This window comes from Idiotropiscis lumnitzeri, chromosome 10, assembly GCF_059441095.1.
Source record: "Idiotropiscis lumnitzeri isolate Australia: NSW breed Sydney's pygmy pipehorse chromosome 10, RoL_Ilum_1.0, whole genome shotgun sequence".
Lineage (NCBI taxonomy): Eukaryota > Metazoa > Chordata > Actinopteri > Syngnathiformes > Syngnathidae > Idiotropiscis > Idiotropiscis lumnitzeri.
In genome coordinates this window covers 8,092,184-8,110,239 of record NC_142400.1, presented here as the reverse complement: position 1 = coordinate 8,110,239, position 18,056 = coordinate 8,092,184, and the positions used below count along the sequence as shown (strand labels likewise).

General features: G+C 41.3%; 2 protein-coding genes and 1 long non-coding RNA gene across 3 annotated transcripts; 2 read left to right on the top strand and 1 right to left on the bottom strand.

The window, feature by feature from the left end:
- Positions 1-477: 477 nt before the first annotated feature.
- Positions 478-5,802, top strand: slc50a1 (solute carrier family 50 member 1). Its single transcript, XM_088306989.1, has 6 exons — positions 478-695; positions 932-1,009; positions 1,335-1,458; positions 1,535-1,696; positions 3,836-3,955; positions 4,054-5,802. Exons 1-6 carry the CDS (start codon positions 628-630, stop codon positions 4,150-4,152), a joined length of 651 nt encoding a protein of 216 aa, XP_088163115.1. The 5' UTR covers positions 478-627; the 3' UTR covers positions 4,153-5,802.
- Positions 5,803-10,499: 4,697 nt separating this feature from the next.
- trim46a (tripartite motif containing 46a) lies at positions 10,500-17,885 on the bottom strand. The gene is made up of 12 exons (XM_088307178.1): positions 17,667-17,885; positions 17,087-17,345; positions 16,428-16,578; positions 15,886-16,084; positions 15,670-15,816; positions 15,482-15,577; positions 15,009-15,262; positions 14,805-14,926; positions 14,195-14,524; positions 12,676-12,905; positions 12,316-12,383; positions 10,500-12,024 (listed from the first exon to the last, which is right to left on the bottom strand). Exons 1-12 carry the CDS (start codon positions 17,724-17,726, stop codon positions 11,625-11,627), a joined length of 2,316 nt encoding a protein of 771 aa, XP_088163304.1. The 5' UTR covers positions 17,727-17,885; the 3' UTR covers positions 10,500-11,624.
- Positions 12,249-14,818, top strand: LOC148328944 (uncharacterized). The gene is made up of 5 exons (XR_015845627.1): positions 12,249-12,404; positions 12,576-12,602; positions 12,685-13,043; positions 14,137-14,216; positions 14,298-14,818. It is a non-coding gene; the product is annotated as an uncharacterized LOC148328944 (long non-coding RNA).
- Positions 17,886-18,056: the final 171 nt, after the last annotated feature.

Below are 18,056 nucleotides of genomic sequence, written 5' to 3'. Positions count from 1 at the left end.
GGAGACGAGAATGTTTGACTCGGCTCGTCTCATTTGATAACGTCTTTGTTCATTTAAAGAGCTTTTTCTTGAATAGTGTAGAATGCATCACTAAAATGCAATGGAATTAAAACGTACCATTCCGATAAACATATATCAAAACTGCAGCCTTGTATCACATAGATACAGATTTTTGTGCATGGTACCTAATGAACTGTCCCTTAAACGGGCAGAGGAATATTTCAGTTAAACCACTTAATTTGCTAAAATAATTTTATTTTAATTTAACCTTGTATCCATCCATCCATTATGTATTTCTAAATTTGATAAATTGCAGAAAACGCATGGATAAATCATCGTTCTTTTACCAAACAATTTACCAAATCAAAACTCAGCCTCGGGGATGTCCACGAAGTGACGTCAGAATATCAGTTCTAGTACCCCATTGGATCGAATCAGTACCACGTGATTCATTGAACAGCCAATCGCAGCCAGAATCACCGAGCAACTGCTTGCAAACACGGAAATCAATCCGAAAAAGAAACCTGCTGCTGGGTGTTATAATTCTGCTTTTTAAGACTTTTTAAAAGTCAAAAGCAGACATTAGAGTGAATATATAATATAGTTATATTTTTTAAAATCCTTTTTATGGATTTGCTGCATCTTTTATCATGGGCGTGCATCGTGTTCACACTCGGGATGTTCTCGACTGGACTGTAAGTAGAATTCTATTCTTGCGGCGTGGCAAACTTTCAGCCCGCTTAATGAAATAAAATTATTTTGTGAAAATGATTTTAAAATTGCATCTGTGAGATGAAATGATTTTTTTTACTGGTTTAATGCGCTGTAAACTTGTTGCACTGTAGTTGTCAGTTGCACTCTTGAATGTTTCTGAGATTAACGATGTTCCCTTCCCAATTGACTGTCTTAATCTTTGTGTTTGTCTATGCAGGGTCGACCTGAAAAAAATGCAAACAACCAAGAGCACTGACAACATCCAGTTTCTGCCTTTCCTCACCACATGCGTCAAGTAGGTATTGTTAAAGGCATTTGCTTACCAAAACAGAAGCACCTCCTAAAAATTCTTGCAGTTGGAGTGAGGGGATTTATTGGAAGCGAGTTTGCTACACCACATTCAAAAATGAGAAACAGAGAGAAAGAGATAGGGCGGAAAACAATCTGGTTTTTTTTCTTGTCAAAAAGATAATTGCAGTCTAGGTGACAGTCAAACATGCAACTTGCCGCCAAAAAGCACAAAATAACAGACTCACAGACTGACTGAGCTGACTTTCAGTGTACTTTTTTGTTCTGTCACCCTACCCTGTTCATCCTTTCCATTGTTTTTGTTTCCACAGTAACCTTGGATGGTTATATTATGGTATGCTGAAGGCAGATCATACACTTATTGTGGTCAATCTTATTGGCGCTATATTGCAGACCCTCTACATCATCGTATTCTTAATATACACAAGACAAAAGGTCAGCATAGCCGCTGTCATCATGTTTGCGTGCTTCCACATGAGGCTTGATGCTTGGTGTTGTTTTATTTTGTCAGAGAGACGTCCTATTCCAAATAGTTGCCATCGGAACACTGGCGACCAGCGCCGGGTTGTACTTCATGTTGTTTCTTCCTCCGGGTGACATGCAGCTAAACCAGCTCGGCTTGGTATGCAGCGTGGCCACTGTGGGCGTGTACCTGTCCCCGCTCGCAGACCTGGTAAGAAACTTATACTTGAGTGAAGGAGTGTCCGAGTGTGACATATGGATCGTGTTGCTGAAAAAAACAACAACTGATACCCGATAGCGTGTGTTTGCTTGGGATGCTCTCCAAACGCGCCTCCAAAGACACGTTATCGTAAGAAAAAAGCAGTTTTAAAAGGATTTGAACCATCTGACAGGCAAAAAAAAAAAACAATAAAGCAAAAGTGGGCACCTCCAGTAATTGTAACGGCCAAACGTAAGTTGTATTTAGCTTGTCATGTATGCATAAATTTGGTATTAAATTAACCTAGTCAATTGCAATTATGAATGACAAATTTTTTTAGATATTGTTTTAAAGCTTTCTTACAGTGTAAAAGCTTGCGCAATATGAGTTTCATCATCATATCTTGCAATTTCCACCTGCTATACTATAATATAAAATATAAATAATATAAATATATAAAACTATATTTCATACTATATTATTATTTTACTATGATGACAACCTGTTTTGCTAGAGGAAAAAAAATCTAGAAAAGTTTAGTTGCATCTCTGATTTAAAAAAAAAATGTAGTCAACATTCGTTGACCAGCCGTTATTCATGCTAAAGTTTTCTCGTTAACTGATGATATTATTTTGGCTGACTCTCGTGATAAAAAAGTTGAGTGGCGTCCCAAATTGTTGGTCTCAAATCCAGAATTGTGTCATTCAAGCGCCAAATTGAATCGGCTTGGTGAAGTCAATCGCGCAGTAATTCATGTTTAAGTTAAATTTCACTCCTCTGCGAGACCCTTTTGTCGTTCGATGATGACTTTATCATCACACTTTTTCTTTTTAGTCTTGTTTGGCGTCATTAAGACAATAATGCTAATAAAAAAAGGAGCCAAACTTAATAATTGAACTACTCTGATTTTTCTTTTGATAATTTGACTTAATTAGTTTGCGGTGCAGTTGTCCATGACAGTGCAATGAGATCATGTTGGGTGTGTGTGCCCGCGTTCGTGCGTGTGTATATTTATTTAGCGGAGAACAGTCAGGTGTCACGGGGATCATCAAATGTCTTCTTTCCTGTTTTGTTTGTCTACGATCCTGTTTGTCACCTTCGCTCCATCTGCATCTCAGTCACAAACGAGCCGATCGCTTTCCTGCCATTCTTCTCCTCCTCATCTGCATCTTCCTGTTATTGCCAAAACGTTTGACCCCCCCCCATCCCGTCCGAGACGCCACGTTGACTTCTTACAGTCGGCCTAATGATGTGTTGGCACTTGGCACCGCGTAATTAGTTAGAATTTGATTGGGTACTAGATTGATTCGTACGAGTCCTTTCAGTGGGTCTTCACCCTTTAAACATTGTCCAAAATCATCTTTTTCCCAGTAAAAGTCTTGTTTGAAATAACCAAATTCAGATTGTTAAAATGATAAATTAATATTTGTGTTGTAATTTGCTCGAATTGTTTCCACCATAAAACATTTAACGGTACAGACACAGCTGTCAGTAACATTTTAACTTTTAACTTTCATTAATAACTCTATTTAATTTTCAAACGCAATTTAAAAAAAAATAATATTCTTTTTAGAGTACATTTTTTTCTTGATGATATGATTAAATAAACACTCATGTTATTTAGATTTTTCACAAAAATCTGACTTTATTCTTGTCAGGTTTTTTTAAAACCACAGTTTACAAGATTGCCTTTTTCCAGAAAAAACAAACTCTTAATAATAATAATAATAATAATAATAATAATAATACAAAATGCAAACATGACAATTTTCCCATTAAAAAAAAAAAAAAAAAAAGGTCCAACTTGTCTCAACAAAATGCAATGTCATCAGTGGTCCCCAACCATTGGGCCACGGCCCAGTACTGGTCCGCGGGCTGTTTTGGACTGGGCCACAGCTGGCCACACAGAAGAAAGAAAAAAAAGATAAGCCTCCAAAAGTTTTCTATGAAAAACGTTGGTTGGTTGCTCCTTCCCCAAAAAAACAGACAAAAAAAATTGAAAAAAAAATCTATAATACACATCTGCTTCCCCTGCTTCACGTAATCCGTTCATGCCTCTTGAGCTTGTTTCTCGTCTTCTTTTGTCCACAACTTTGTTGCGGCTGCTCCTTGCGTTGCTGATTGTATTTTCGTGCGCTCCTCTCAACTCAGATGGCCATCGTACGGAGCGGTAACGTGCAGCGCTTGTCCTTCCCTCTGACCGTGGCCACTTTCTTCACGTCCACTTCCTGGTTCTTTTACGGCCTCAAGCTGGATGACTACTACATCCTGGTACGACACACTTGCACCTTGTCACGCACACAATTTATTAACCAACATTTATTAGCATTAAATTTCAAATTATTATTATTATGTGTGTGCGTTTTTAGGTCCCTAACCTTCCCGGAATCCTCACTAGCGTCATCCGATTTTACTTGTTTTGGAGATTTGCCCACGTCAGCCCTCCCTATAAGTCCATGCAGATATGACTAGTTCATATGTAGTAATGTACATTACACAAAGCGAAAGTTCCGCTGCGTGACGGCTTGCAATAATGTCGACATTCCGTGAAGTTACATGAGAAGTATTTCTCTTCCAAGGATGTATTTAAAAATACTTTGGGGGGAAAAATGTTGGTGTTTTGTACAACGAATCCCTTTCAAGTGCCTTGTGTCGGGGGTGAGTGCGTATTCACTAAAATGAAAAATAGTAAAACTGAGAAAAGTAATTTTTTTTTATAGGGAAAAACTTATGGTATTATGTCAGAATTATTTTTGAGAGAAAAGTTGGACTAATTATATTACAAGAATAAATTCATAACGCCTTAAGAATTGTTGGGAGAAAAAGTTTTAATCTTACTGGATGTCATCCTTAAAAAAATAGATTTGGTTTTTATATTTTTTTATTTGTTTTCGGCTTTTCAGTTTGTCATCTTTAAATCAAATTCCTTCCTATTACGTTTGCATTCCCATCTTCCTGCGTCCCTGTCTAAGAATCATGGGAAATGTAGTTCTATTAGCCTAACGCTACGGTCAGTCTGAATGCAAGCTGAGAGTTTCTGATGACCTATTTCCGATGTTACAATGTGAGACCGGACCGGCCGGCGTGACGTAAACAACACAGCCAGCTTCCAATAGCTGCCGGAAGTGAGCAAAAAAAGTTTGGATAATGACGAGTGCATTGACTTGTTTCGAGCGAAACAAGATATCATTTAGCATTAGTCAAAGTACAACCACTGGTCACCAAATTGACTAGCGACTCGCGAACAATTTTTTTCTCCACTCGAAACAACCCCTGCGTGGTTGCACGGCGCTTAAAAGCCAGCAAACCTTGCAAAGCAGCCCGATATTTCGTGCGCGGTCTGAACCGGGTCTAATTGCGCTAAAAGCAATCAAATAAATACGCGGAACGATGAGAATAAACTCTTTAACGAACGTACAATGCTTCACAAAGATAATGCGCCTTATAACACGGTGTGCCTTATAACACGGTGTGCCTTATATTTGAAAATGTATTCATATTGATATCGTGCCTACAAATACAGTGCGCCAAATGGTCCTAAAAATACGTGCCAGCTTTCCTCTCAGACACTTTTTGTGTGTGTGTATGAGATTTACGATTTTATTCTTTTTTTTTTTTGAATAATGAACATTTTCTTATCACATCATTTGCATGCCTTTCTTTTCTGACCTTGGTAGTTGTTGCTATGAAGAAAGTGAATTTTTTTTTTTTGAGCCACCAACATTTTGAAATGTTACCATCGAATCCATGGAATTGGATTGACGTTTTTATTTTTTTTATTTTATTTTTTTTTACAATCCAAAGACTGTTGTTGTTTCCAGGCTGCTATTTTGAATTTAATGTCGGGTACTCATGTCTGAGCATTTCCTCTCTCCTGTCTTCTGTTGGGAAAATACTTTTCTATTCTATTACCTCTTGTGCCTGTGTTTATTAGATAACATATGAATGCATATCAGTGGCGGTAAATTATGTGTTGTTTTTTGTTTTTGTTTTTTTTTTTATGTTGACTGTTTACATTGGCAATTTTTGCGTACTTTTTGAATAAGAGTTTTAAAAAAATGCAAATGGACCCAAGTATGAATGGAGGCTGTTTTAGGTCAATAAAGGATGATAAAGTGTTTTGTTTTGGTTTTTTTTGTTTGTTTTTCTTCCAAGCAATCTATACAAATCAGCGACCAAAATATTAGGAACATACATTTGTATAACTAAGCAACAAAGTGAGCTGCAAACACAACGAGGAGCATATTGTTTATGAAAATAATACTGCGAATTGTCTTTCATTTTCTTTCATGTGACGCTCGTATTTTTAAGATCTTGGTTTGAAGTCAATCTTGAGTTGATCATTTCAAGGAGAATATCGTGACTATTCTAGCATCATTTCGCTAATGTTCTTTTGGTTTCTTTTTTGTTGTTGTTGTTGTTTTTGCATCAGCTTCAAGCACGTGAGCCCACCGTGACGTTTAAATTTGGCCGCAGATTTATTTTTGGATCATCCTGATAATTATCATTTCAAGCACTATTGTCCTATTGTGATTATTCCCGCCTAATGCTCGTTAATAGACATTTATTGGAAGCTTGTGACAGCTTAGTACCTTCATTTGTTTCCAGAGTTTGACACGTAAAGCGGCATATCGTGCACAATCGTGACAAATATCGTACTTCAAATAGTTCAGTTTTTTTTTTGTTTTTTTATGCGATTGTATTTGTAGCCGCTTCAAAAATGTGTTTTCCAGACTATAACACGCGTTTTCTTACTCTATTTTTGTCATCTTTATAACCTTTTAATAACGTCATGGTTGCAGTTTTAGTGACGCATCTATGATCAAAATAATCCTTATCATAGAGAGCTTCCTTATTTCAAACCGTGGTTCGTGCACTGTCGCTACCATCGTGCCATTGCTACATTCAGGCATGGACACTTCATTTGTGACCAACTGTGCTAGTCATAATAAGCATAATAATACATCAAATAATATTTTTTCTAGGGATGCCATTGGTGTTCGAGAGGGAGCTCTAGTGCCCTCTGGAGCGCATTTCCCCATAGTAAAGGATTTCGCCTGTGTGTGTAGAAGACAAAAGCTTGTTTCATGGCGTTGCAGTGCCAATGAGCTTGTTTGTATGTGAGTGTGTTGATACCGAGAGGCCAGTGGTGGGAAAGGCCACGCCACAAGTTCTCACCCCATGAGTGTGTGTGTGTGTGTGTGTGTGTGTTACATGAATCCTTTTCCTGAGCTCAAACAGTCCTGACACAACACACATAGACACAACACGGCATTGTGCTGCTAAGTGAGTGGAGGTGGGAAACAAAATGCGGCCGAAAGAATCGGCGGCCTATTGAACGGAAGGCAGGCCGGCCATGAATCAAAGGCCGACATTTAAATGGTCTCTGTGTAACGTTTTTGTCTGGCTTTTAATAGTGAATATCTGCAAACAAGGACCTTTGAGCGAGAGCTTGAATCATTTAGATTGGTGCTAATATTATGTGGTTTACGTGCGCACGATTTTCCACTTATCACTCATCTGCGGCAACAGTTTGAAAATGATAATTACGTCCGCTATTTGGAGAATGTAACCTGCTCATGTGTTATTGAACAAATATTAAAGGTCATGAAATATGACTATACCTATAAAAGGTATGGTCATAAAAATATATAAATTCACTAGCTCCATTTTTAAATCAAAATCTATCCTCCGTGTTAGAAGACTGATGATGTTTGTGTTGATTCAAAGGAAAAAAAAATATTTTAGGAAATAATGATCAACATTTTGGACTATTTTTCCGATATATTACTGCGCAAATTCATAACTGAATCAGAATTAATGTCTTCTGCCCTATTTTTTTCGATTCATTAATTAAGCAACAAAATCGTTGCTAGTTACAGCCTATAAAATATATTTATGGCAAAAAAAAAAAAATAGAAAAACATTTTTTGTGTTTTAACAGCAAATGTAGTTATTTTTAGAATCATCATCTTATTCTTGCACTTGTATGGTAGTTCAGAGAATGTGAAAATACTTCGTAAATCAGTGTCTGAACTGTTTATTCAAGTTTTATGATGGCGAGCTTCTACCCTGGAACACATTATTTCCTACAAGGGCCAAAATGAGCTTCATAAACAGAACAAATTGGGTCGAACCTTCGAGTTTCCACTCCACAAATCATACAACTCATTAAACATTGTCATAAACGTCGACAGTATGGATCCATGTGCACACGGGGAGCTCCAATTTTATAAGGTGTGATCACGGAAGGGTGCATCTGGTGGAAAGTGACGGGAAGGCACATTCGGAATGTGGACAAGAGCAGCTGGGACAGGTGTGCTTTTACTGGGACGAGCTATGCCTCCCTGCGTGGGTGCACCGTGTGCTGAGTCGTGTCCGCCAACCATGTGTGTGTCATCACTTGCAAAAATGTACAAGGTGCTTCTTGCATAGGGGGCCCCAAAATGCAAGAGTCAGCTAGTGTGTGTGCGCGTGTGTGTGTGTGTGTGTAGTCTACACGGAGTCAGGAAACAGAGGGATCCTGTTTGCAAGTCGAATTCATTGTTCAGCTGATTGGAGCAAACCAAAACACCCCCACACCCGACACCACCTTCACCCTTACTCCACTCCGACACACTCACATGCAACAAACAAGCCTGCCGTCGTCTTTACTCAATTGCAAGCATAGTAAACAACCGGGATAAAGGCCAGACACTCAGTTTTTTTTTCATAATTTATCCCCCACTCCTGATATGCGTTTGCTGGTGCGCACACACATGCACTTAATTTAGGCGTATTCTTTAGGAGCTTATAGTTTTATTCTGGCGTTGAACAGTTGCCACATTTTGCTTTTACGATCAGGACGTGCCTTCTGCATGCCATGCACAACTGGGCAGCATATTTACAAATGCTCTGTGCCACGCACACACACACACGCACATTGAGCACACATATACAGTGCACAAATGCATGTCTTCTCTGGCCGCACGCATTAATTTTGCGCACACACGCGCTCACACGCGCTCACACGCACTTTGTGTACATATGTACAAACAGAGTGCATGTATAGTGCACACACGCCCTATGCAGAACACACCCTTTTACATTGCACACACACACACACACACACACACTAACATTTTCAGACACATAGAGAGTGCATGCACACAAAAACTTGCACACACACACTGTGCAATATATAAGCGCACAAACACCGACTAAGACTTGGCCGTAAACAGTACACACACACACACACACAATTGCACACACACGCACACGCACCCCCACACACCAACACATTTGGTGCACACAGGAATATGCAGCACATTCATACGTTCATTCACACATTTAGTTTCGAGCGCACGCACACATGCTCACAAATACAGTGCAAATAAATAAACACATAAATGTTTCTGAAAAGACTTAAAAACACCTTCAGAATGTTTTGGTCTATTACCCCAGTCCCCCCCCCCCCAAAGGCCGCCACACACACACACCCACGCCCTCACTCACTCACTCAAAATATGCCACAGGCTTCGAGCGTGCCGAGGCAGGCTGGAGAAAAGTTGTCATAGTTTGACATGAAAAACATTAACCCTCCGTAGAGGCCGCCAGTACCTGTTGCGTTCGCAGCAAAAAGAAAAAAAAAAAAAAAAAAAAAGCTTACTACCCTGAAGTTGAATACGAGTAAGTAATTCCAACTTGTAGCCAAATGAAGTGAGTTTATTGAGACGTCAGTGTAAAGTGAGACGTGCATGCCAGATGATTTGTACGAAACGAAGAAGTGTGCATGCATGCGGGCGAGAGGCGAGGCGGGCTGTCCTGTCCTGACGGCTTAATGAGCGCCTGTCCACATGTCACCTCGTCGTCGTAAGGCCGGCAAAATAGCAGCGAGACGAGGGGGAAGGTGGTAAAACAATCTGGCGTGCTATGCACCGCCCTGAGGACACACACGCCCACACTGAGGGTGGCTTCTGCCTGTTTATCCGTGTGTGGAGCAAAGGTCTTTCAGAGGCAACTGTACACAGCTGAAGAATCATATTTCTCACTGTATGTGCTCTTGTGCGTTTGCGTTGGACGTGGGGGTGTGCGTGCGTGCGTGTGTGTGTGCGTGGTGATTCATTGCAGTAATCGAAAAAAAAAAACTTCAACCTGGTAACTAAACAATTGATTAAGCCACATGTGCACCCCCCGCCCCCCCTTTCGAAAGTGGGGAGCGCCCCCCCCCCTTTCGCACCCCCACCCTACTTCTAAACCCTACCCATAATTTAAAACTGTACTTCGATACCCCAACCCTAATTTGAAACCCTACTTGAAAACCATAACCCGAGTTGAAGACCCTACTCTTAAACCCTAATCCTAGTTTGACACCCTAATTCTAAACCCTAACCTTAATTTCAAGCCCTACTTCTAATTCCTAACCCTAGTTTGAAACCCTAACACTATTTCAAACCCTACTTCTAAACCCTAACCCTAGTTTGAAACCGTATTTCTGAACCTTCACTCTAATTTGAAGCCCTACTTCTAAACTCTAACAGTAGTTTGAAACCCTAACCCTACTTTGAAACACTACCTCCAAACCCTAACCCAATTTGAAACCCTGCTTCAAAACCCTAACCCTAGTTTGAAACCCTACTTCTAAAAACTAACTTTAGTTTGAAACCCTAACCCTATTTTGAAGACCTACTTAGAAACCCTAACCCTTCTTTGAAACAACTTTGAAAACCTAACCCTAATTTGAAACCCTACTTCAAAACACAAACCCTTGTTTGAAACCCTACTTCAAAACCACAACACTAAGATTATAGACTCTACAAGAAAATAAAACACACACTTCATGAAACCAAAAACATGTTTAGATGTGCATTTCCTCATCCACATTGTACAGCGTTTACATGTCAGATGACCAGTTACGCATCACTCATCACATGATTTAAAAAAAAAATAAAACAACAGCAAAGCATATCACAAACATCTGCTACAGTCTTAAGTAATTCCACTCAGTTTTTCTAGCGCACGCATTCACTCGAAAAACAAAATCAGATACAATCAAGTCCAAATCTGTAGGAAATATTACGATATAGACAATCTGTGCTGTCAGACATAAACAATCACTTCATCACCTGCACAACCGATACAAAAACAGAAGAATGCACATATTTCATTGACACAGGTAGTAATAAATATGTTATATAATTATTGTTTGAGACGGTCTTTTTCTTGGAGCAAAGTTATGATACAATAAACGTGCCTTGATAGACGGCGCAGCCACACACACATTGAATCTTTTATACTAAACATTCCATTGACAAACGATGAAAATAAAATAATGAGGAAAATATGAGCACTGAAAGACTTCAAGATGCAATAAATACACTGTCAACAAAAATGGTCATATTAAATTAAAATCCAGCATCACTTTCCATCACTTCTGCCGATGGCTACATTACAAATAAAGGCGTCCAACGCTTCGAAATAGTCCCGGTACATCTCTGGAGCTTTTATATAGAAACAATCATAATATTAAACGTATGAATCTGCATATAGTAAATTCTAGTCATGTCCACATGCAATGTCTATTCAACGTTGGAGTTGTGCATAGTCTAAATTGGCTTCAGCCATAACGTGAAGATGAATTCAAAAAGCATTGAAACCAGCGAGTCATTGTGCGAAAATAATTCCTTTCAGGCTGAAAGAGGAGTTGGACAACGATGAAGTTAGGATTTTCTCACCATACAACATCACGCTGGATTTGGGATAAAACATTACATCCATCTTATGCAACCCACACAACACCGACCAGTCTGAGGCCAAAACACCCAAAATTGACCCATGGGGTGGTCAGTCTCATATTGAAGAATAAATGAAATAGAAAATTAAAGCTTGACCCAACATACATGTTTAACTTCAAATTCATCCTGGTGGTACCGAATGTTATTGTAACAGATACATAGCTTCGTTATTTCCTAAGACTATTTGCACGTGTTTTGATGGTCACCCTCGGCGGCGGCGGCGGCGCCTCCTCGATGTGGCGACTGGCCACCAGGTCCTGCAGCTGCAGGGCGCCGCCGCCGATGAAGCAGAAGGCGGGACAAACCGGAGCCGAGCAGTCCACGTGGCCTTCCCACAACACGCGCAAGGAGTGGGCGTCGTAGAAGGCCACGTTGCCCTCGTCGCAGTCCAAGCACACACCCAGTCTGGGAGGCAGCGGCGTGGTGTAAGGGTGGCCGGGCTTTGAGTGAGTGTGCGTATGGCCTCGGGGGAGGAGGATTTTGCCCATGCCCATGGTGAGGAAGCGGAAGGCGGGCGAGTCTTGGCCGTCCTCTGCCTCGCTGTCATGGCCGCTGTCTGGGTCGTACCTAAATATTTGGTAGAAGAGGACATGTGCAGCCAGTTATTTTCTGTAGCCGGTAGGGGGCGCTAGTGTACGGTGTTCTAGTCTGACGTTTCTGTTTGGTGGGGGTGGTGCATTTTTTGAAGAAAAAATGGTCCTTGGCTCAATAAAGTTTGGGAAGCTGATCTAAATCATTGACAGTAAAATAATGTGGCTATTTTAATCTATTTAATTGATGTGTGTGCAAGATTTTGATTTTTCACACGAGGAGCCCTTTTCACCTGTCAATCTTGAGTGGCATGTTTAAGGTTCTCACCGTGGACTGGCCATGTCTTGCGGCTGATGGAACCACTCTTGAAGCTTCGTCTCCTGTCCAACTCCAACCTGATTGACGGACAAAAGAAAGTATGACGTTTCATTTAATTATTTTTAAACTCATTCATCTTTTTGATACACTAATTCCAAAATACACTGAGGATCAATGGTAATCTGTGCCAAGGGTGTTGGGAGATATTTTGTAAATAAGATCCACTATTATGTCACAATCTGTTAAAATTCACAATCGCTCTCTTGCAGATGCATTTTCATCAATAAGAAGCTCACGTAAGATTTACTTGATAATTTCATTTCCCACTTGATGGGTGAGCAGGCAACTCAAATTGTCCTCATTCTCTACCTTGATCAGGTAGGAGCCGGGCTCTACCGAGCACGCCCAGTAGTGCCTTCCTTGAGACACAGCCCGGTCGGCCACCAGGAGGTCAGCGGTCAGGTGACAAGAGGTCAGCGTGCGGTCTGCGACCTTCAGCAGGGAGAGGCCCGGCACGCTGCGGGCGTACGTCTGACCCTTGCCCAGCGCTAGCCTGTCAGAATGCAAGCCCCAGCGAGAGTCCAGGGAGAAAGACAACACTGGCGGGAAAGAGAAGAAGAGTGGACAGAGGGCAAAACAGGAAGGGGAGAGGAATTCTCAAGCTGAACACACAATGGAGAAAACAACAGGAAAGCACAAAAAGAAAGTACATGAAGGAAGGAGCAGGGAATTTGGAGGTACAATATTTATTTATTATATTATTTATTTTTATTTATTATAGATATTATTTATATATAATATGATGAATAATAACAGAAGAAATGGAAAGGACTAAATTGAATTGGCAGCAAGGAAAAAAATTGTCGACTGTAATTCATTTCAGCCTCCCAAAAAGTCCAATGAAAATGTTTGTAATGTTTTTAATTTAAATCGCGCTGTAATAATGTATGAACATACTGACCTAATTAAATAGAATGTAAAGAAACTAAACCGTTTTTGCCACTTTTTCCCCCCTTGAATCTCAAGGACATTGTGCTGCTTTGTGTGCATTTGGCCACCTGGGGGCAGTATAATACAGTCAGACCGAGATAAGATGGAGACTCATTAAGAACACATCAATGGGAATTAGAGGGCCGAATCAGAATGGGATTGTGGGCATTCTGATTAACAGGCGTTCTATTTTCCTTTTGAAAATCCAAACAAACATCATGTAGACAGTTGCATTGAGCTACCTGCGGTTTGAGCATGCCCTGTCTTGACGTAAATGCATAGTGACGTCGTCGTTTAAACTCTTGATAATGACGGTCTTCTACCGGAGCTCTTCTGCGACAGGAGAGTTTGACCTAAACTACAAGTTGTACTTGTAACTTATTTTAAATAAGCTGTTGCTTTAATGAACATTTTAAAACAATTAAAACTGCTTTATCAAACAGACAAATTAACTCAATCTTAATAACTATACTATGACATAGTTGCCTGTGTAAACGATAGATCGGAATAGATCTTGTCATATTTAAACAGTTGACCAGAGATCTTCAGTCGCAATGATTTTAATTAGAATGACAAAAAAGTCCCCACAGAAACCCAGCTATAGAGTCTTACCTCCTCAGAAAGTCAGTACTTGGAATGTTAATAATTTTTTGCAAGACAATAAAGAATATATACCTGTGAGTATTGCTATTGAATAAGCATTCTATTCTCTTTAACAAAAGTGCAAAATATAATTACATTTAAGTTATTTAAGTAATTTAGTTCCTGTGACATAATTGCATAGATCCAAACACGAGTAATGCTACTAATATCACAAATATATTATTGTATTACTTATAGAAATACAAACTTAATGTTAGCAGCAAATGGAAGTGAGAAGACATCAAAGAGAATTTACCAGGAGCTGGTGGCGTGTGAAGGTACACCTCCTCGCTGTAGTCTCCAAAGCCGGCCTTGTTGCAGCCTCGCACCCTCATCACGTAAATGCTGTCTATCTGCAGCTGGTCCACGATGGCGCTGGTCCCTTGCACTTCATCCAGTCTCCGCCACGTCGTCGAAGCGTTGGGGGATCGGGTGCCGCCCCACGTGTCTCCGGACGCCCCTGTCCGCCTTCGGTATTCAACGGAGAAGTGCCAGGCCGGGGCCGAGTCCTGAGGGAGCCGCCAGCACAGGAAAAGCTGGTCGTAGGCCAGCGTCTTTTGAGTGTCGATCACCGGGGCCAGTGGGGCTGCGGGGCACCCAACAGTTTGGGATGCTTCATTTAAACTCAGCAATCACTCACATTTCAATTTTAATGCAATTTAATCGCTATTTCAGGCTATTTATTCATTCTTCTCAATTAAGGGTCAGGTTCTTTTGTGAAACGTCATCACTATATATATATTTTTTTTATAGTTGTAAAGTGTTTTGGTACATGTCATTATTCACTAGAACACGCAAGTCAGAGCAAGTTGATATTATTAGATATGCTTTGTTGTAATTAATAAAGTGTCCAGTAGGGGTCCTACCACGTATGAACTCCAAGCCGTTGAGGAGTTTGATTTCTTTTGTTGCGTCCAGGTGAAAGTGTCTGAATGATGGATCAGCAGAAAGGGAGAAGCACTGCAGGTTGGTGATGGACTTCACCAGCCTGCCCGGGGAAATTAAAACAATCCCATTTAGAATATTTTAAAAAACAAAACAATGAAGAGCAAATTTGAAGAACGAGCAACCTGTTGTGAGTGACTCGGGCCGCCTGGACGAAACACGGCTGGTCGGTCTCCTTGAGGAGCTCGTGAGTGTAGGCCATCATGCCGGCATGCTCCAGCATGTCTTGCCTGGCCGATGCCTGAAAGGACAACGCCTCCTCCTTGCGGCTGCGCGAGCCCTCCAGGGCTACAGACAAGACCCCCTGACGCTCGGCTATGAAGGCGGCCAGATCCTGCATACATCGGCTCAGATGGCGGAGAGCGACAGCGCTGTTGGCCTGCGCACACAAACATAAGGATGGTAATTCCGAGAGTGGATGCAAAGACCTTTAGCTGGATGTCTGAGGTTAGCATATGCTAACTACTTTGCTCAAATGTCATACGCATCGGAACATTTTTGTTCTAAAACAAATTTAAGAGCATTTTTATGAGCTACGCACCCAACATATTTATTTCAAGGAAAGAAATTCTTTTTAAAAATCAAAGTCAATCCTGACCTCCATGTGTTTGATGGTCCCCTCCAGCTGCGTGATCTGACTCTGTATGGTCTCCTGGTTGGCCAGGATGTAGTTAACGTCCTTGGTCAGCTGATCCTGTGAGCAGCAAGCAAACAAAGTTGATATCGTAAGAAAAAAAAAAATGTCAATAAATCGTCAGGGAGGTAGCGTGAGAAGATGTGTAGCACCTTGAGGGCTTGGTAGGCTTGTGTGACCGGCAACACTTTGTGGCCGTGGTGGATGCGGCGGAGCTTGCACAGCGGGCACAGCAACCTGCGGCAAGTGCAGCAGTACCACTGCAGACGCTCCTGCTCGTGCTCCGTGCACGTCAGCACCTTGAGGGACCAAAAACATTCGATTCCACGGAAACTTTCATGTGCAGGAAATAAGAAAGGAGACAAAACCTTGGGGCGAAAGTTGTTTGTGGGGAGAATGTGCTCGTGTTGGGCTCGGGGCGTCCCCCAGGGGTGGTAGAGTTTGAAACATTCATTGCAGAAGTTGGCTTTGCAGTCGGCGCAGCCCTTGGTGGCCTCCAGTGACTGCGGAGGCTTGCAAAAAGCGCACATGATGGCGATGCTGCCCAGATTCAGCGTGTGCCTGTACCTGACGTAGAACAACGGCAAAAACGCTTCACTGTCATGTTGTGTGTGCATAGCGCATGAACGGAAATTTAACAGAACAAGATGAGCGTCTCAATAAATTTGAATATTACACAAGAAAATAGCGAAATGTTTTTAAATACAGACTTTAGGTAGGAATTTACCTCGTTTAATAAATAGGTACAATGTACTCCTAAAATAAATGAACTATTGAATATTTTTAGATTTAAATATCACAAATGTATGACAGCAGCAGCCATGTTAATCGTAGGACCTTGCAAATTTTTCCTTGAATCTAAGTTAAAACGACAACCTGTGTCGTTTCCTCAGTGTTTTATTTCAGGTACCTTTCCACAATGCGCTCCAGGGTGAGGTTACGGGGACAGTCGGTTAGGCCTTTCTCACCCAACTCTACATCCACCTGACAGGAAGGACACGGGAACAGCATGGGGGGAGGGGCCATGTCCTTACGCCGCCGCCCGGGGTACGTGCTGCATGCTTGGGAGAGGAGAAAAGGTGTGGAGGGGATGCAGGAAATCAGATGCAATATATGGAAAATGTGGTCCATGGAAAGGGCACACTTTTGCATTGCTAGAAATGTGCTTTTTGTTTTTTGTTTTGTTTTTTCATGCCATTTATTTCAAAAGAAGGGATTTTGTACAGCGAGACATCAGTGTAACTCATCACACTCAGTTCAGGGAGTGTTATGCTTTTTCTTAAGCTTTTCTTCCAAAAGAGGTTTTTCTGAAGATATCACTCGAGAACTCAACCACTTGATTTGTATTTGTTTGCCAATTTGGTGGGTGAGATTGGAAGGATTCTCCACTGACGCGCTCAAAAGCTGTCATTTAGACAGCAGTGTAGACTTTCTATATCCACTGTATTTCACAAAAGTTGATCTCAGCCATATTTGTTGATGACTCGCATAAATGCTGACATCACCATCACACACTATGGGCCCTGTAACACTTATACAAATTTAAACCACACGTTTGTCCTTCCTTACTGGTTCTTAAGATGCGCTCCAGGTGGTCCGGGGTCCGAGGCGTGGGTCTGCGGGGCTGGCGCGGGGAGCGAGAGTTGGGCGTGGAAGCCGGCGACCGTGGTTCCGGAGGGAGGTCAGGCGGAGGAAAGCCCCTCTGTACCAACACATCGGCTGCACACAGTAAGCACACGCTGTGCTGGCAAGGCAGCAGAATGGGCTGCTTCACCATATCGTGGCACACGGGGCAACGCAGTTCCCGCTCCATGCTCTTCATGTTGGACTGGAATAAGAAAATCACATTAGTCTACCATTTGAAATCCTCTATTTTCTATCATGAACGGCTAGAAGCAGCATCCCGTTTCTATGACAACGTGCATCAATTCTGGTTCCAGTCTCTTGCAATCTGCTATATTTAAACATATTTTGTCTCACGTTTGGACATCACGTTACTAGCAGTTTTTTTCTATCCATTAGAAACCTTCAGTTCGTGGCCAAAAACAAGGATTTGTGCATGTGCATTTCAAGCTATTTTAAGGCGAAATGCCAAAATATAGCGATTAATGTGTACGTTGCTTGGGGAGTTTTGATATTTTTTACTCACGCTGATACGAAGTAAAGCGTCCATGATGGTAGTGAAGCTTTTTAATTCCGTGTCTGCCATGACTGCGCGAAACAACGCCGGTGCCAGGGAGCCCTCTTGTCTGTGCTAGCAAAATAGGCCCACGCACATCCTACTGACGTGCTGCTACGAGCGTCCGCACTGTCATGTACTGTATTGCTGGTGATGTAGAGGACGGGAGAAAGGAATTGGAAATGTTGATGGGAGGGGGGAGAGCCCAGTCTCGAAGCTGGCAAGCCGCATTGTTCAAAGGAGATTTTTTTTTTGGAGCGGTTTCTATGTCATTGTTTCCTCACGATTATTATTATTATTATTATTATTATTATTATTATTATTATTATTATTATTATTATTATTATTATTATTGTTGTT